The following is a 20,475-nucleotide window of genomic DNA, read 5'->3' as shown; positions in this document are numbered from 1 at the left end:
TTTAACAGCAGATACTTTCTTAAATGCCATCCTCCCGACAGAGCGGTGTTGACGGGGAGCTCAGATGGGTTCGCTTGGTGGTGTTATTAGCATTGAACAGCTAACCGAAAGCTAGCGTTAACTAACGTTAAAGGTTTAGCCATAACGTTACCTTGGCTAAAGTTGGGGCTATTCATAATCCAGCAATAAAGGCTGCAGACCTGCAAGCAAAGTACAGCAAGTTGGCAAAGGAGTATTCCAACGTAAATCACATTTTCACCAGTAACGTTAGTCTTTCCATCTGCCGGTAGCTCATGCTAGCTAACCTAGCTCACGTTAGCGTCGTCACTGAACCACTTCGCGTACACAATTAATGACATGTTGCGGACAGCCATATCGGTGACAATGTTTAGCTTTTAGTGCCAAATGATAAGAGTCTGAGGCGGAGTCTCAAAAGAGAATGTTGAATATTTATTGTGCAAAAATCACAACAGAGCCTCTACTACTAACTGAACCGGAGCCTTCTGGTAGCAAGTGCAGCAACTAATAATGTCCGTGTGGATCATTGGCGTAGGGTATATCTGCAGTGCTGCAGCCCCACTCATTGATTAATGATACTAATACAAATCTATACAATCACCTGTTGTTGAATAAATACCATTACTTTCTAGTTATTACTAAAAAACAGTATATAAAACAGTAGCTGTATATAATTTTTTTTTTGTTTATATAATTTTTTTTTAATGTATGCACTTTTATCGGATCAGTATCGGTATCGGCCGATACCCAAAGCTTAGGTATCGGAATCGGATCGGAAAGGAAAAAATGGTATCGGAACATCTCTAATTCCAATTTAACTGAATGCACACGTGTGTGTGTGTGTGGAATATTTTGTGACAGTGGTGGTGAGTGTTTCTAGAATGTTTAGTAACAGCGGTGGTCAGTGTTTCTAGAATATTTAGTGACAGTGGTGGTGAGTGTTTCTAGAATGTTTAGTAACAGTGGTGGTGAGTGTTTCTAGAATGTTTAGTAAAGCAGTGGTCAGTGTTTCTAGAATGTTTAGTAACGGCAGTGGTCAGTGTTTCTAGAATGTTTAGTAACAGCGGTGGTCAGTGTTTCTAGAATGTTTAGTAACAGCGGTGGTCAGTGTTTCTAGAATGTTTTGAGGTGGTGGTCAGTGTTTCTAGAATGTTTAGTAACAGTGGTGGTGAGTGTTTCTAGAATGTGTTGGTTCTTGGTACTGGATGCAGCACTAAACCTATTCTAGTAATTTAGTGTTTTGACTAAACTAATTTGCCATTTTTATGTTTTCTATCAGCGTGGCAGTGTTGCCATGGTAACCCTCCACTGCTGAATGGATCTGGAGGAAACAGTAACTAAATGACTTGCGGATCACAACAAGACAGCCAACATACTAACAAACATCAACCTCAGACTAACAAACATCATCTTCAGTATAGATTGATTAAAATAAGCACAAGTATACAGTATAACGAAAATAAGTTGGCACCTAACCAGAGTGCAAGGTAACAGTAAAGTGCATTAACAATATACAATGTTAACAAGTGATTAATTTAATATATATAATGAAGATTATAAAATTACAAGATTATAGCCTAACCAGTCAACAAAACAATACCATTAAATATCTTTAATAAGGCTGGTCCCCATGAACTAACCAGCTAACATTAGCTATCACTGGCTCTACCATGAACTATTATCAGAGATCCTAATGTCACACTAGAGCTAACATCTTCCAAACATTAGACCTAATTCTGGCTACTGTTATGAAATGTAATTAGCAAGTATGCTAGCAAATGTTTTCAAGTTAAATCTAGCATGTTGTGTCACTGCAATGCATTGTAAATCAGGGTGACAATCATTTACAAATGATGTCAAAACGAAGACCATCTTTTATCCTTCTGTTAACACTTTCAGTGCCAGCAGGGGGTGCACGATTTAGTGCTTGCGTGCCACCACCCGCTTCAATGATAGCGCTCTCATATTTGCGAACGCATAAACTACATCTTAAATTATGGCTATGTGTCTAATCTGGCCGTCGCTTATCAATGACTTGTTTGCAGTCAACATTGTCGAAACGGATTGTTTTTTAATCGGTTAATTTCCGTTTTATACCATTTTGAAAAAAAATCTTTTTTTTTAAGTTTCAGGAAAATATAAAGATTCTGTGATAATTGCCCGTTACTGGAATATACTGGAATACACAAAAAACGTTGTCATTTTTTGGCCTATTTATGAATAGTTTTCAAATAAACGCTAGATTATCGATAGTATATGTGTACTTATGCACGCTATAGAAGCTGGCTGAAAAATCGATTATCTCATTTCCTGATCAGCACACACACACACACACGCACACACACACACATAGGACACACGTTGATATCTCTGTGAAAAAAGCTCTGATTATCCTAAGACTGGTCAAATAGATTCCTTACCTCAGATCAGATGTTCTCCAAAAAGATTATTCCAATTCCTGATCGCCATTCCAAATATCGATCGCGTTTATTGATCCAACGCTGGGTACTGGAAATATGTATTCCACGCTGTTCTGGGGCTCGGCAATGAATCCGATCATCTCGGGTGACTTGTCTGAGAAGTAAAATGAGGAAGCAGGATTTCCCCCCCCATGTGTTTCATTCAATCCATTCCAAAGGGGTGCAGTACCACAGGGAGAGACGATAGGGGGCGGTATTTTCCCAATGGAGCTCAGAGAGTTTGCAGCACTAACGTGAGGCTAGATTGATGAAATATGAATTCAAATCGCTAATAAAAAAAATACGAGATCTCTCGTCGTTGGCAATGAACAAACGAGATATCTCGTTGTTGGCATTGAAAGTGTTAATGGATGGAACCCCCCCCCCCCCCCCCCATCGATACATTAAGCGTAAACCACAACACTGAGCTTAAACCACAACATGGAGCTTAAGCTACAACATGGAGCTTAAGCTACAACATGGATCGTCTCACTGTTTCATGCATGCTTCATGTCGGTTGGCCTTCCTCTACATCTCAACCTCTCATTGTCCTGAAACACCTCGCTCCTGCTGCAGGCTGAAACCACACATGACATGTAGGAAGATGACAGGAAAGACGGAGAGAAAGATAGACCGACAGAGGGAGGGATAGACTGATGGAGAGATGGAGACAGGCTGAGATAGAGAGAGGGATACAGACATACATAGAGACAGAGAGGGTCTTGTTTTGAGTAGCAGTGGTGTTGACATTTTGTTTAATCTCCTCGTTCTCTGCTCTCCCCATCCTCTTTGCTTCTCCTCCTCTCCCGTCCTCCTCTCTCCCCCTCCTCCCCTCTCCTGCAGGCATGTGGAGATCCCAAGGCAAAGCCCTCCTATCTGGTGGACAAAAACCTGGAGTCGGCGGTGAAATTCATCGTCAGGAAGTTTCCTGCCGTGGAGACTCGCAACAACAACGTAAGATAAGCGAACCTGAGCGAGTGTGTGAGTGAGTGAGACCACTGCCGTTAAAGGCATGTCTTGACAGTTAGATTATTACCCTGTTTAACATAATCTTGCTGTTACCGTCCCTCACATAAACCGGTGGTTCTCAACATGGGGTCTGGGGACCTCCAGGGGTCCTTGAGGGGGTTTCAGGGGGTCCCCAGAACAATAAGATGAATAGCTTCATCTCATTATCTAATTCACAAAAGGTTAGAGGTGAACGAGAGGATGTACGACATACATCTGACAACATACATCTGATCAGATAGGGGTCCTTTTACACAAAACAGATTCAGAACTTTTGACCACCAGCTGTGCGTGTGTGTGTGTGCGTGCGTGTTTGTGTGCGTGTGCGTGCTTGTGGATTTAAACTGACTTGAGTGCTCATCAAGTGTTTTTGTTAACAAAAAAAAACACTAACTGTTAGCTTAGCTTGTGCTGTGTGTGTGTGTGTTTATTTATTTATGTGGAACTGTCATTTAGCTAATTGCTGTTTGTGTGTGAGTGTGAGTATTTGTAGCTAACTGCTTTATTCGATATAACTGTGCCAAACCTGTCTCTTATGTTGTTTTCTGCTGTGTTTCTGTGTTTGTTTGTGTTTTGTTTTGCATGCTAAACTTGGCTTATTCCGGACTTGTGCTTTTTGGTAAGTTTTTGTATCTTAGTTTCTGTCATTTAGTTTTGTAACAATGTAGCTTTTTTGTAACTATTTTTTCCCATTTTGCTTTGCTCTGCCTCTCTGCTGCCAGCATTTTACTTTCACTACTGACTGACTGACTGACTGACCGGTCTGCACCAAGGAGCGTTCCATTGTATTGTGCCGTGATCAAATCTGTTCTTCCAGACGTTAAGGAGCGCGGTGGTGGAAGCTGACCAGCAGCTCGTTAAGAAGCCCCACACGTTCACATTCCCCTCCTATTGGCTCCTTGGTGCAGCAGCAGGCCCTAGCCCTGCCCACACCTGTTGTTTCTCGTGGTGTGTTCGGCCGGTTCTCCAATCACGAGACCTATATATATATATATATACGAGGTGACAGCGTTAATGTGTGCCAGTGAGGTCAGTCTGGACCAATCACATCCAAGCAGGATTTCCGCTAGCAATTATTTTGGCCGGCCAACCTGGTAGACGAGATTCAAATTTACAGGCCAAATGTGAAATTGAACGTCCATATCATGTAATACACATAGTCATAGAGAAATGCATGAAAACATGGTTAGGCTGTACATTGATCCGTCACTGAACGGATAGAAATTACTGTCCATTTATTTGTTCATTTTAAAATTAGAGCCTAATGTGAACGTATCCGTCACTTCAAAAAGCTTGGTTTTACAGTGCGGTTCGCCATGGCATGTCCATACAGTCCCCCACAGGATCGGATTTGGTTCCGAATCTGTTGCCTTGGATCTGATTGGTTTTGAATCTGCTTCCTTGGATCTCATTGGTACTGGATCTGCTGCCTTGGATCTGATTGGTTCTAAATCTTATTTTGGATCTGATTGGTTCTCACTTTCTGACCTAACTAAGCACCTGGCCGCTGTCACCTGATTGATAGGACTTGGTCACATGATACACCTCCTACTAGGCGACATGTCGAGGATCAGCCAAACACACCATGTTTCCACTAAGTTGTAGATCTAACCCTTAGATATAGATCTATACCATATAGAGCCTGACTAACCCCGGGTGTAGAGGAAGAGCAGTATATCTGGTCTTAGTTCACTTCCAGTTGAACCAGTTCTTAATGGAAACCACTGGGTTAGACAGGACAGCCTTCTCAGGCCAGACATCTCACTGTCAATTATGAAACTGACTGAAAATTAAGAAGTCAGTCCTGAGCAGTTCATCTCTCTCTCTCTCTCTCTCTCTCTCTCTCTCTCTCTCTCTCTCTCTCTCTCTCTCTCTCTCTCTCTCTCTATCTCGCGCCCTCTCTGCCTCTGTCTCTCACCCTTTCTGCATCTCTCTCTTGCCCTCTCTGCCTCTCTCTATCTATATCTCTGCCTCTCTCTCTCTCTGCCTCTCTGTCTCTCTCTGCCTCTCTTTCTCTCTGCCTCTGGTAAAGCCAACAGAACTCTAGGTTTTGATGGCCTGGCTAATTCTGCTTTTAAAATACGATTTCAATCTCCCAGCATGCTGTCCTACATGACCTGTTGACCTCTGACCCCTGTTGACCCAGAGTCTGGATTCATTCAAGAGTTTCATTACAATCCATGCTGTTCCTCACACTAGCTCCACATAGTTAGCCACAGACCAATGCAAAGTCAATGGGGTCACACTCCTGTCTGTACAAGTTGACTGAGGCTCACTGACATCTACTTAGTTTCCACTGTGGAGTAAAAAACAGGGCTAGGCTTCCTGAAAAACAGCATTATCCCTTTAACTCTGAATTAAAAGAAATGTTAGTTTTCAGCCCATTTGCTCATAAGAATATTTTCAAAAAGTGGGACCAGCTGTAAGCAAAGTGGGCAGCACTTCTGTATGCCACTGGAAGTGAACTGATGCCAGGGTAGGTCGCTATGACGAAAGGTGGTAATGGTGATTGGGTTTATTGATATTCTTGGGTATTTGGTGATCGATCCCATATTTCTTATAGACTTGGTCTGTTGTAATGTGGAAGTGATTGTTTGTATTCTGGGGTGTGGTTTCCATAGCAACAGTTGGCCCAACTCCAAAAGGAGAAGTCCGAGATTTTGAAGAACTTGGCCTTGTACTACTTTACCTTCGTAGATGTCATGGAGTTTAAGGTAGGAACACACACACACACAAACACACAAACACACACACACACACACACACACACACACACACACACACACACACACACACACACACACACACACAGAGCGATGATAATGGTAGTGGTGATGGTGATGATTCAAGTTTTGTTATATTTGTCACATATAAGGTACATTACAGTGAAATGCTTGGTTCTGTATGAGCCCCCTAAGATTGTGCTTCACACAGTAAAGTAAAAAGAATAAAGACCAAACACTATACAAAATATACAATATACAAAACGAAAGTACAAAATGCAAATGAGGTAGATATGTAGTGCAAATCTTTTAATAATAAATGGTGTTATGTGTGTAACGTTGATGAAAAATGATGTGTAAAATGATGATGGTGGTGTCGCCGCCCTCTACAGGACCATGTCTGTGAGCTGTTGAACACCATCGATGCCTGCCAGGTCTTCTTTGACATTGTGAGTTCAATACCCATATTATACCACTGCTACTACTACTAATGATAATAATATGGTACATGGCTTATACTCATTATCATTATAATCATCATTATTGGTAAGCTACCTCCTTATACTGCATCATTATTGGTAAGCTACCTCCTTATACTACATAATTATTGGTAAGCTACCTCCTTTATACTACATCATTATTGGAATGGAATTTTGGAACCTATGGAACCCATTCTAGTGACTGGCTGGTTCTTAACACTTTGAGTGCCAACAACGAGAAATCGCGTTGTTCGCCGCCATGCGTTGAGTGCCAACGACGGGAAATCTCGTTATTTAATCGTTATTGCTTTTATTAGCGATATCCATTCATTTTTCATCAATCCAGCCTCACGTTATCATTGGGACTGGCTCTGACCTTGAAAAGGGAGAATACCGCCCCCTATCGTCTCCCTGATGGTAATGCACCCATTGGATTGGACTCAATGGAAATTCATGGGGGGAAAAAAACCCGGATTCCACATTTTACTTCTCAGGCATGTAACCCGAGACGATTGCATTCATTGGGGACCCTCAAGAGCAGCGTGGAATATGTGTTTCGAGGTTGGATCGTTGGATCAATAAACGCGATCGATATTTGGAATGGCGATCAGGAATTGGAATAATCTTTTTGCAGAACATCTGATGTGAGGTAAGGAATCTATTTTACCAGTCTTGGGGTAATCAGATGTTTTCTTTTCACATATTCCACAACGTCCCCTATGTGTGTATATGACGTTAGCGCTGACCAGGTCATAGATAATCGATTTTTCAGCCTGCTTCTCTAGCGTGCATAAGTACACATATACTATCGATAATCTAGCGTTTATTTGAAAACGATTCATAAATCAGCCGAGAAATCACAACGTGTTGTGTGTATTCCAGTAAATGGCTATTTCCGCAGAATCTTTTATTTATTTTTTAGCCATTTCCAAAAACGTCCGTTTTTCAAAACGGTATAAAACGGAAATGTACAGATGAAAAAACAATCTGTTTCGTACATGTTGACTGCAGTGCAAGCAAGTCACTGATAAGCGACGGGCGTATTAGACACATAGCCATAATATAGAATATAGAAATAGCTCCGCGAAAATCATGAAATATCGGAAAATCAGTCCCAAAAGGCTGGCATTCAAGCGATAAATCGTGTGCCCCCTGCTGGCACTCAATGTGTTAAAGGAAAACTCCAACATTTTGGGAAATTAGCTTATTTAACATCTTCCCTGGAGTTAGACAAGAAGATACATACCTTTTTTGTCTCTGTGCGTGCATTTAGCTTAGGGAACAGTCGCTCCGTTAGCATAGCTTAGCTTCATCACTGGAAGTGAGGCGGGGCCGGAGCCTTACAGTGTATAGTTTGATTGATTGATTGAAAAGTTTATTAACAGATTGCAGAATACACTCCAAATACAACTCCAAAACGTTCATGTAAACATGTTGTGACCTGTGTATTCACCACGTGGAGAAATAAAAAATAATTGAATTAGACAATTACGTTTTATAAGCAAATATACTCTGAACTATTTTTTTGCCCAACCACTCCTCTCTGAGCGCAGCCAGTGATTTCAACGTGTCGTCGTGATTGTTGACATTCTCATTCATTCAAATGATCCGAACCGATTGAAGTTTATGGATACCATGACTTGAAATCCTCTTACCTTGACGATTAAAAGCCTCCCCAATTTAGAAAACAGTAATCCAATGGCTGGTATTGTTATATCGGACGCTCTGAGCTAACCGGAGCTAACACAGATCAGGATGGTAAAGCATATATAATGACTTCCTTTCTGGGGTTGTCAAAATAAAAGTGCGACGTTTATAGCAGCGGAAAAACGTTTATTTTGTACATTATCTAACGTTAACACGAACCTAAACTAACGTTACAACTAACCTAAAGTTAGTTTAGGTTCGTGTTAACGTTAGATAATGTACAAAATAAACGTTTTCCGCTGCTATAAACGTCTATAAAAATCTAACTTCCTGTTGTGTTGTGATGTCCCTGTCTGTCAAGACGGTGAACTTTGACCTAACCAAGAACTACCTTGACCTGGTGGTGACCTACACTACGCTGATGATGTTGCTGTCTCGCATCGAGGAGCGAAAGGCCATAATTGGCCTCTACAACTACGCCCACGAGATGACACACGGAGCCAGGTAACTACACGTAAACACCAGTAGACCAGCAACGCTGTACATCACGTGGTTGAGCCAGGTAACTACACGTAAACACCAGTAGACCATCAACACTGTACATCACGTGGTTGAGCCAGGTAACTACACGTAAACACCAGTAGACCATCAACACTGTACATCACGTGGTTGAGCCAGGTAACTACACGTAAACACCAGTAGACCATCAACGCTGTACGTCACGTGGTTGAGCCAGGTAACTACACGTAAACACTAGAACATTTACATTTAGTCATTTAGCTGACTCTTTTATCCAAAGCGACTTACAAGTTCTGTACGACAAGTCATCAGGAAGGGCACAACTCTTATCAGCTGAGTAACAATGTTCATCAAAGTGTTGAGTGCTACAGTGTAGGTTAGTTTATTAGGACAAGTGCATGACAGTAAGGTTAGTTAGGGTTAGATTTCTTTATTTTCTATTATTATTATTATTATTTTTTTAGACCAGGGCCCTAGGTACCTTGTTTCAACTAAGTCGATCAAAAGTCCCATTATCCAGATTCAATTAACCCGATGTTTGAATCCAGGCTTTCCCTGTTCCTCGAACGCTGATTCAGTCTTGTTAATTCGAATCAGACTTGATACTCAGGATAATTGCGCGCGGCCGCCTCACCTGAAAAGACAGCAGGTGTCGATCGCTGAAATCCTGATTTTCTAATGGCATTGATTGATTGAAAACTTTATTAACAGATTGCAGAATGGGTACAATACAGTACGGCTCAATAGCCTCACCGACAAGTTAAATGCATAATCTATAGGCTAATGTTAAGTCCCTCAGAGTCATTACCCCAATCAATCAGATTATATTTCTTTAAATGTGCCTGCTGGCAGTAGGCTTAACACAATGGGGACGGCCACGTGTATATATACGGCTTTCGGTGTCATGCGTTGTGGACCAGAGGCACGTATATAGCCGTGGCAAGTTGTTATTGTTTTATTCCATATTAATAACCGGATCAAGATCCCCGATCGACTCTGCAGATCTACCCTCCTCTGTGGAATCGGCAACATGCAATACCGGCCAGATCCTCTTAGGGGCGCCATCGCTCCACTGCAGTATCATTGTGGGCGAATGGAATTTTTCTTTTTTTACCCTCCAATGGAGTATCATATTACTCTGATTCCAAACCAACAGCATGCACCGATTGCACCGTGTATCACGTTTCGAAGCGGATATTTCACCATGGAATAAGGGGATTTATCATCAACCAATGGACATATCGATCTACCAGATGCCGATCGATAACGGGGAAATGCTGCCGGGTATCACACGGGCTGACGGTAAGACATTTATCACCTAATTTATAGCCGGATCGGAGCTTGCTGTGCAACGCAAGCAATCGATCTGTGAATGTGGCTACTTACACAGACACTGTATTGGTAATCAATAATACTAATCGACGTCCCCCGCCGCCCCCCTTTCATCCATAGATGCTCTGGGATTGTCCGGATCATAAGCAGTTTGTGTTATTTCATTAGCATATATAAAACGGAAATGTCGTTGAATATAACGTTAGTAGCCTTTAGCTCTATAACTAGCTTTCCAGAAAATAGATGATACGAAATCTGCGATAAAGCTTATATTCACGGCGCTATCAAATGACAACCTACCGATGGATTTTTTTTTTCTTTAAGCCATTTTGAAGGGACGGTTTATGCACTCAATTGACAATGAGAATGGACAGATAGCAACACTATAAAGTATAGATATAGCTGTTAGAAAACCCACATGTTTGTTTACATTCCCCGGTCCTCTAGCCACTAATTAGACTAAGCCCATCGGTCGTCAAAGTGTTAATGGAATGAATAATCGAATGGGATCTTGCTAGCGAAAATAATTAGTTCAACTTTCAGAATAAGTAGATACAAACAAGCCCAAAGAGTATCTAATTGATACGAAATAATAGATACTTATGAGGATATCTGTACTGTATGCGCTCGGCTTAGGTATCATGTACTTTATATATAAACACAGTTTTCAAGGCGCGACCCCCGAAATAACGTGTCAGAGAGGCTTGGAGGGAGGCTATACAGTTTCACTACTAATCGGGTTTTAATCTGTTTCGGACATCATCTATACATGCATTGAATTGATTAACCTTTGGTTTATACTAGGGATGCTCGATATTGGCTTTTTTACCTATACCGATATTGTCCAACTCTTAATTTCCGATACCGATATCAACCGATATCACATTTTTTTCATCAGACATTTTAATCACAGTTACAATATCACAATAACGTGAGTGACAGTGGTACAATTCAACAATCCACAGATTCAGATTCCTTGTAATCCATATCCACAGTCCATGCATAAAGACGCTTCAATTTATGCTTGAATGAAACACAATCCGGCACTCCGTTAAGCAAATACATCAACAGCGAAGAATATGAAACTAATCAGCCAAACGCCCGATATGTTTCATTCATTAAAAATATCCCTGCGGGATTTACATTTGCAATGCGCCGTTATTAAAATAACCATTGTGTGTATCGCGACTCCGAGCGCCGTATCCGTATAAATATGACGTGCATTATTTAGGACAAAGTAAATCTATAGACTGAATATGATTTATTATCACCATTTTAGGTATATTATTTTACATTTCAAAAGCCCCCTCTAGAAGAACGAAGCACAAAAACATAATTCAGAATGGTATAATAGGATCTAGACTGTGAGAATTATTTCAGAAAGCGAGTTGGGATTTCTTTGCGAGGGTGTGGCCATGCAGGTTATCGAGCTAACTGAACTAAACCCTGCGCTGGAGCAGGTTCAAAATTATCCGGCTAACTCAGTTAGCCAGGTACGAGGAACAGGGCCCAGTACTAGTAGACCATCAACGCTGTACGTCACATGGTTGAATCCAGACTGCCTCCTGGAGTCTCTCCCCAAAGGAGGAGCGTGGTCGTTGTTTACATACAGTAAACGGGTATATACTAGTATATACATACTGTACATATACACACATATGTAAATTGCATTCCCTTTAGTACTAACTCAAATTAATCATTGTCTTTATTGTTAACAATATGGTACAGAGACGCAACAAGAACATCAACTTCATCAACAACAGACACACATGATACACTGACAACAGGACCTCACCCACAGTACAGTAAATGACAGCACCACAAACAATAAACATATGTATCACTTTTCATACTTTTAGTACTACTATGTACATCAAACAATAGAATAGTAGACTATAAGTATCACTCTCCATACATTGAGCAGTATGTGCATCAAACAATAGACGGTAGCCTGTGTGTGTGTGTGCACGCATGCTAAACATGGTTTCTTTGTGTGTTTCCATAGCGACAGGGAGTACCCCAGGCTGGGTCAGATGATCGTTGACTACGAGAACCCTTTGAAGAAGATGATGGAGGAGTTTGTACCACATGGCAAGGTAGGGCTGTGTGTGAGTGAGTGCAAAGTACAGACCCACCTGTGTCAGTTGGTGTACTGAAGAGTATGAATGAGATGGATGCTACAGACCCTGGAGTTTAGGTGACAGTATGGATGATATGAGTGATACAGACCATGAAGTTTGTTTGTTTGTTTATTAACACAGTTAAATAATGGGTTGTTTGGACCCATTAACACATTGTCTGCCACGCAGTTTGCCCATCTTATACCACTCTCTGCCAGTGCTGTAACCCTATGGAGTCGCTCACCTTCTTTGCAGGGCTATAACTTTTAAAATATTATAGCTATATCGACATTACTATGGCCCATTCAACATCGGGTATCTATCGTTCCGGATGTGGGAACGTTATATTTTTCCATTCATACATTGTCGTGTTAGTACCGTCGTGAATATAAGTATGTTTTTAGAGTGTAGAGCAGTAATTCCTAGAATGCGAGTTATAGGCCCTGACGCATATTATACATTCCTATACACACTATATTAAAAAATGCATATGATCGCTATACATTATGCTCCATCATGCGTTGATCAGATGGATTGCAATGAAATAAATGCACAATCGAATTAATGTTTTCTCTTACCTGTGGCTGATTAGTCTGGAGAAAAAAATTCCAATTATTTAATTTCGATCTGTTAGATCCATTTTCTGTTTGTACGACGCAATAAACGCCGAAAGCATATTGATTCTTGCGTCTCGAAAGCGATCCAATGCCACTTGAGTGTTTGTCTGGATCCACGTAACAAGATAGCTCTGCCGGAACATTTTCCCCGATGCACAGAGCGCCACATCCGGTTTAGAGTGGAGTGCAACTTGCCTGAAATCCACCAGGTGGCGGTATTGAGGCGTTGCAATATCAGACAGAGTCCAGCTGGCTCCCGGAGCCTTGCTGGATGAATTATGAATGCCAATAGCGAATAAAGGAAACGACGATCATAAAAACGAGTAAACTCGTTCTTGGCGTTATTAGATTGGCGGGCAATAACGAGTATACTCGTTTTTGGCGCAGAACCAGTTAAGAGGGAACAACATAAACCTCTCAGTAACTCATTAAAACTATTAATTTGGGAAGCTGTCCCGGTGCAGTAAAGCTTTAAAACCAATTCAGACAGATACCAATTGACTTGAGTTTAGTCATGTTTAAATGTTGTGGACGGAACAATGATGACTAATTACCATGGAAATAGTTAGCTGGTAAATGCTGATTGGCTACTTACATTGTCAGTAGGAAATTCAATTTTAAGCACCAATTTGAACGAACCACCTTAAAACAAAGGTGTTAATTATATTAATATGTACTGTTGGACTGTGGTAATTCCATATACGAATAAATAAATGATGATGATGATGATGATTTTAAAATCTCATCTTTCTCTTTTTGTGTCCTCCTCTCCTCAGTCTCTGTCTGATGGTCTGATCAGTCTCCAGATGGTTTATCCCAGGAGGAACCTGTCAGCAGACCAGTGGAGGAACGCTCAGCTCCTGTCCCTCATCTCAGCCCCCTCCACCATGCTGAACCCTGCCCAGTCAGACACTGTTAGTGTCTGTCTGTCTGTCTGTCTGTCTGTCTGTCTGTCTGTCTGTCTGTCTGTCTGTCTGTCTGTCTGTCTGTCTGTCTGTCTGTCTGTCTGTCTGTCTGTCTGTCTGTCTGTCTGTCTGTCTGTCTGTCTGTCTGTCTGTCTGTCTGTCTGTCTGTCTGTCTGTCTGTCTGTCTGTCTGTCTGTCTGTCTGTCTGTCTGTCTGTCTGTCTGTCTGTCTGTCTGTCTGTCTGTCTGTCTGTCTGTCTGTCTGTCTGTCTGTCTGTCTGTCTGTCTGTCTGTCTGTCTGTCTGTCTGTCTGTCTGTCTGTCTGTCTGTCTGTCTGTCTGTCTGTCTGTCTGTCTGTCTGTCTGTCTGTCTGTCTGTCTGTCTGTCTGTCTGTCTGTCTGTCTGTCTGTCTGTCTGTCTGTCTGTCTGTCTGTCTGTCTGTCTGTCTGTCTGTCTGTCTGTCTGTCTGTCTGTCTGTCTGTCTGTCTGTCTGTCTGTCTGTCTGTCTGTCTGTCTGTCTGTCTGTCTGTCTGTCTGTCTGTCTGTCTGTCTGTCTGTCTGTCTGTCTGTCTGTCTGTCTGTCTGTCTGTCTGTCTGTCTGTCTGTCTGTCTGTCTGTCTGTCTGTCTGTCTGTCTGTCTGTCTGTCTGTCTGTCTGTCTGTCTGTCTGTCTGTCTGTCTGTCTGTCTGTCTGTCTGTCTGTCTGTCTGTCTGTCTGTCTGTCTGTCTGTCTGTCTGTCTGTCTGTCTGTCTGTCTGTCTGTCTGTCTGTCTGTCTGTCTGTCTGTCTGTCTGTCTGTCTGTCTGTCTGTCTGTCTGTCTGTCTGTCTGTCTGTCTGTCTGTCTGTCTGTCTGTCTGTCTGTCTGTCTGTCTGTCTGTCTGTCTGTCTGTCTGTCTGTCTGTCTGTCTGTCTGTCTGTCTGTCTGTCTGTCTGTCTGTCTGTCTGTCTGTCTGTCTGTCTGTCTGTCTGTCTGTCTGTCTGTCTGTCTGTCTGTCTGTCTGTCTGTCTGTCTGTCTGTCTGTCTGTCTGTCTGTCTGTCTGTCTGTCTGTCTGTCTGTCTGTCTGTCTGTCTGTCTGTCTGTCTGTCTGTCTGTCTGTCTGTCTGTCTGTCTGTCTGTCTGTCTGTCTGTCTGTCTGTCTGTCTGTCTGTCTGTCTGTCTGTCTGTCTGTCTGTCTGTCTGTCTGTCTGTCTGTCTGTCTGTCTGTCTGTCTGTCTGTCTGTCTGTCTGTCTGTCTGTCTGTCTGTCTGTCTGTCTGTCTGTCTGTCTGTCTGTCTGTCTGTCTGTCTGTCTGTCTGTCTGTCTGTCTGTCTGTCTGTCTGTCTGTCTGTCTGTCTGTCTGTCTGTCTGTCTGTCTGTCTGTCTGTCTGTCTGTCTGTCTGTCTGTCTGTCTGTCTGTCTGTCTGTCTGTCTGTCTGTCTGTCTGTCTGTCTGTCTGTCTGTCTGTCTGTCTGTCTGTCTGTCTGTCTGTCTGTCTGTCTGTCTGTCTGTCTGTCTGTCTGTCTGTCTGTCTGTCTGTCTGTCTGTCTGTCTGTCTGTCTGTCTGTCTGTCTGTCTGTCTGTCTGTCTGTCTGTCTGTCTGTCTGTCTGTCTGTCTGTCTGTCTGTCTGTCTGTCTGTCTGTCTGTCTGTCTGTCTGTCTGTCTGTCTGTCTGTCTGTCTGTCTGTCTGTCTGTCTGTCTGTCTGTCTGTCTGTCTGTCTGTCTGTCTGTCTGTCTGTCTGTCTGTCTGTCTGTCTGTCTGTCTGTCTGTCTGTCTGTCTGTCTGTCTGTCTGTCTGTCTGTCTGTCTGTCTGTCTGTCTGTCTGTCTGTCTGTCTGTCTGTCTGTCTGTCTGTCTGTCTGTCTGTCTGTCTGTCTGTCTGTCTGTCTGTCTGTCTGTCTGTCTGGATACTATATGGCAACCTGTTTGTCTGGATACTATATGGCAACCTGTTTGTCTGGATACTATATGGCAACCTGTTTGTCTATATGCTATATAAGTACATGTCTGTCTCTCTATCTAGATGCCATGTGAATACCTCTCTCTGGACACCATGGAGAAGTGGATTGTGTGTAAGTAACTCAACAGCTACAATATGTCCCGCTATCCTTATCTCTCTCTGAAGTATACCTCTATTTAGTTTAATTCCTATTAAGAGTTCTCTCTATCTCACTCCCCCCCCCCTCACCCTCTCTCTCTCTAGTTGGGTTCATCCTGTGCCATGTGGTGTTGAACACTGATGCAGCAGCCTTGTCGTTATGGAAACTGGCTCTCCAGAGCTCCACCTGCCTCTGTCTGTTCAGAGACGAAGTCTTTCACATCCACAAAGCAGCCGAGGACCTGTTTGTCAACATTAGAGGGTACACTACAGACACACACACACATCCACAAAACAGCCGAGGACCTGTTTGTCAACATTAGAGGGTACACTACAGACACACACACACATCCACAAAGCAGCCGAGGAGCTGTTTGTCAACATTAGAGGGTACACTACAGACACACACACACACACACACATCCACAAAGCAGCCGAGGACCTGTTTGTCAACATTAGAGGGTACAGACACGGCGACACGCACACACATCCACAAAGCAGCAGAGGACCTGTTTGTCAACATTAGAGGGTACACTACAGACACACACACACACATCCACAAAGCAGCAGAGGACCTGTTTGTCAACATTAGAGGGTACACTACAGACACACACACACACTAGGGCTGAGGCCCGAATGCCATTTTTTAGGGTTCGGATGTTCGTTTCTGTTTACGAACGAAGCTCCCTACATTCGCTCTCACAAAAATATGCTCAAAAACCAGGAATACCGTAGGCAGCGAGGTCAAATGTTCTGTCGTCATGTGATCACAATAGCAGCTCCCCTCACTGCTTCTGCGTTAAACTCACCATTTAAAGGAAAACTCCAACATTTTGGGAAATGAGCTTATTTGGCATCTACCCTGGAGTTAGACACGAAGATACATACCCTTTTCTTCTCTGTGCATGCAGTAGGAGTAGGAAGACATGCACCGTTAGCCTAGCTTAGCGTCAGTCACTGGAAGTAGGTTCCTCCATTAGCCTAGTTCCAAACGTCTTCCTACTCCTACTGCATGCACAGAGAAGAAAAAGGTATGCATCTTCTTGTCTAACTCCAGGGTTCCCAAAATGTTGGAGTGTTAAGATACATACCTTTTTCTTCTCTGTGCATGCAGTAGGAGTAGGAAGACGCGCACCGTTAGCCTAGCTTAGCGTCAGTCACTGGAAGTAGGTTCCTCCATTAGCTTAGTTCCCAACGTCTTCCTACTCTTACACACACACACACCTCACAGTCAGAGCGAACACACACCTCACAGTCAGAGCAAACACACACCTCACAGTCAGAGCGAACACACACACACACCTCACAGTCAGAGCGAACACACACCTCACAGTCAGAGCGAACACACACCTCACAGTCAGAGCGAACACACGCACACCTCACAGTCAGAGCGAACACACACACACCTCAGTCAGAGCGAACACACACACACCTCACAGTCAGAGCGAACACACACCTCACAGTCAGAGCGAACACACACACCTCACAGTCAGAGCGAACACACACCTCAGTCAGAGCGAACACACACACCTCACAGTCAGAGCGAACACACACACACCTCACAGTCAGAGCGAACACACACACCTCACAGTCAGAGCGAACACACACCTCAACAGTCAGAGCGAACACACACACACCTCACAGTCAGAGCGAACACACACACACACCTCACAGTCAGAGCGAACACACACACACCTCAGTTAGAGCGAACACACACACCTCACAGTCAGAGCGAACACACACACCTCAGTCAGAGCTAACACACACACACCTCACAGTCAGAGCGAACACACACACACCTCACAGTCAGAGCAAACACACACACCTCAGTCAGAGCGAACACACACACACCTCACAGTCAGAGCGAACACACACACACCTCACAGTCAGAGCGAACACACACACCTCAGTCAGAGCGAACACACACACACACCTCACAGTCAGAGCGAACACACACACCTCACAGTCAGAGCGAACACACACACACCTCACAGTCAGAGCGAACACACACACCTCAGTCAGAGCGAACACACACACACCTCACAGTCAGAGCGAACACACACACACCTCACAGTCAGAGCGAACACACACACACCTCACAGTCAGAGCGAACACACACACCTCAGTCAGAGCGAACACACACACACACCTCACAGTCAGAGCGAACACACACACACACACCTCACAGTCAGAGCGAACACACACACCTCAGTCAGAGCGAACACACACCTCACAGTCAGAGCGAACACACACACACCTCACAGTCAGAGCTTGACAATCATTTACCCAAATGATCTACATGCAATAATAATAATAATAAAAAAATCATTAGAATCCTGAATTGAGCTTGTCAATATACTAAACAAATTTCGAACCATTGGAATGTTCGGGCCAGCCCTAACACACGTGCATCCATATACACACACACACACATACACACACTCACTCCCTCTGTCTGTCTCTCTCTCTAGCTAGCCTACCCCTGATAATATGATTGCCTAAATTTAATTAATTAATTACCGGAATACATATAAGTTACCGTGAATACCTATATGGTAACGGTATTCCTGGTAATCTCTCCTTTTCACAAGTAACCGGAATACATATCTATATCTAAAGTTACCGTGAATACCTATCGGGTAACGGGAATACCTATTTAGGTAACCAGGAATACCTATGCAAGGTATTCCTGGTACCTCAAGGTATTCTCGGTTACCCATAGGTTACGGGAATACCTTTCTCCAGTTACCGGGAATGCTTTACAGATATCTCTCTCTCCGTCTCTGTCTATCTGTATGTCTATCTATCTCTCTGATGAATGCTTGTGTGTTTCAGGTATAACAAACGGATCAATGACATCAGAGAATGTAAAGAACAGGCGCTGTCTCACGCGTATGTACCTCTTCTCCTCTCTTTTCTTGTCTCTTCTCATGTCCTCTCACATCTTGTCTCTTCTCTTCTCATGCCATCTCGCATCTTGTCTCTTAGGGGGCTTTCACACTCAGCCTTTTGTATCGAATCACCGTCCCGGAGCACGGGGGGCAGTGTTCTCACTCACCCCTTTTGGGGTGCGAGACGGCGCTGAATCGTTTCACCCCCCGCTGAACGGGATCAGCTGGCAGAGGTGGTCTCGGGGTCGGTCCCGGGAGAACGGGGGGTGTGGCTTTGCGAGCTTGTACCTTTTCACGGGCGTGGCGCCTGGTGCTGACATAACGTCATACATTTTGTTTGCCATTGCTATGTCTATACATTGTTCGAATGCATTTATTTCTATTAGACCAGTGGTGCCCAACCAGTCGGCCGTGGTCGACCAGTAGATCGCTCAAAACGCTCAAAAGCGGACTCTACAACACCATCCATTCGTGATAAAATGGGGTGGGTTATATTGACAAATATAACTTCATATTTATTGGCAATTTGTTCATTTTATATCAACATCCAGAGTCCGCAGTCGTGTTAAGACATTCCCGTTTACATTTTCGGTCGACCAGTAGATCAATGACATTCAATATAATCGATGCGAGCAATGTTACTAGTATGTTGCATGTAGTAACGTTAGCGTTAGCCGTTAGCTTAGCGTTATTGTTAACCCTGCAAAACGATCAAAAGCGGACTCTACAACAGAGTTCCATTCATGAGAAAAGGGGGGTGGGTTATATTGACAAGGCTTGACAACAGAGGTGTCGTCCTTTCTTCCTCCCGAGGGAGTTAACGGCGATCGTCCTGGTCGGAGTGTATATTCCACCGCAAGCTGAAGCCAGCAACAAGGTTGCGCTCTCCAGACTACACGACGAGGTAAATAGAATCCAAGAGGCGAATGTTAACGCCGCCATTTTAGTTCTGGGAGATTTCAATAGCGCCAATCTGAGAAAGGTATTGCCCGACTTCTATCAGCATGTGACTTGCAACACCAGAGGCGGTAACATCCTAGATCACTGTTACACGCAATTTAAATGTGGCTACAAGGCTCATTCTGATAGTGGCTTCGGTAAGTCAGATCACGCATCAATTTTTCTTACACCGAAGTACAGACAGAAAATTAAAAGTACTCCCGTAGTCTCGCGAGAGGTGCAGAAATGGGATGTGACGTCAGAGGATACGATCCGGTCAGTGTTTCACAACACAGACTGGAATGTGTTCCGCGACACAGATAACATTAATGCCTACACGGAGACAGTGCTGGACTATGTTTGTACTAGGGTGAAAGAAACAATCCCCACTACCAAAATGAAAGTTTACCCAAATCAAAAACCCTGGGTAGACAAATCCGTCCGTGAAGCTCTGAGAGAGCGCACCAAAGCATACAACGACGGCCTAGAGGCAGGCAACATGAATGACCACAAGGTGGCGCGATACAACGTAAGGAGGACTGTGTCAGAGGCCAAACGACGCTACAGGGATAAAATTGAACTCCAGTTTGAACAAGCTGACTCTAGAGCTATGTGGCAGGGGCTCAAAACGATGACAGACTACAAAGGCGCCTCCCTCAAACTGAACAGTGACATCTCCTTAGCAAATGACCTCAATACCTTCTATGCGAGGTTTGATGCTGGTAATAACAACACCAGCTCA

General features: G+C 43.4%; 1 protein-coding gene across 4 annotated transcripts in view; it reads left to right on the top strand.

Annotated features, from left to right (window-relative positions):
- nckap1 (NCK-associated protein 1) overlaps positions 1-20,475 on the top strand; it is a 115,632-nt gene that overhangs the window by 46,345 nt on the left and 48,812 nt on the right. For 2 of the 4 annotated variants that reach the window (XM_084322268.1, XM_084322266.1), the window contains 9 exons: positions 3,321-3,431; positions 6,113-6,199; positions 6,601-6,657; positions 8,696-8,838; positions 12,191-12,281; positions 13,699-13,836; positions 15,829-15,877; positions 16,009-16,165; positions 18,739-18,795. In XM_084322268.1, the coding sequence (XP_084178394.1) occupies positions 3,321-3,431; positions 6,113-6,199; positions 6,601-6,657; positions 8,696-8,838; positions 12,191-12,281; positions 13,699-13,836; positions 15,829-15,877; positions 16,009-16,165; positions 18,739-18,795 (890 nt within the window). Of the gene's footprint in view, positions 1-3,320; positions 3,432-6,106; positions 6,200-6,600; positions 6,658-8,695; positions 8,839-12,190; positions 12,282-13,698; positions 13,837-15,828; positions 15,878-16,008; positions 16,166-18,738; positions 18,796-20,475 lie in introns of all 4 variants that reach the window. The other 2 variants (XM_084322267.1, XM_084322265.1) reach the window with 1 other exon arrangement.

Source organism: Notolepis coatsorum (genome assembly GCF_963971535.1).
Source record: "Notolepis coatsorum genome assembly, chromosome: 9".
NCBI lineage: Eukaryota > Metazoa > Chordata > Actinopteri > Aulopiformes > Paralepididae > Notolepis > Notolepis coatsorum.
Note: the sequence above shows the minus strand (reverse complement) of the source record. Positions and strands in the feature narration are given on the sequence as shown.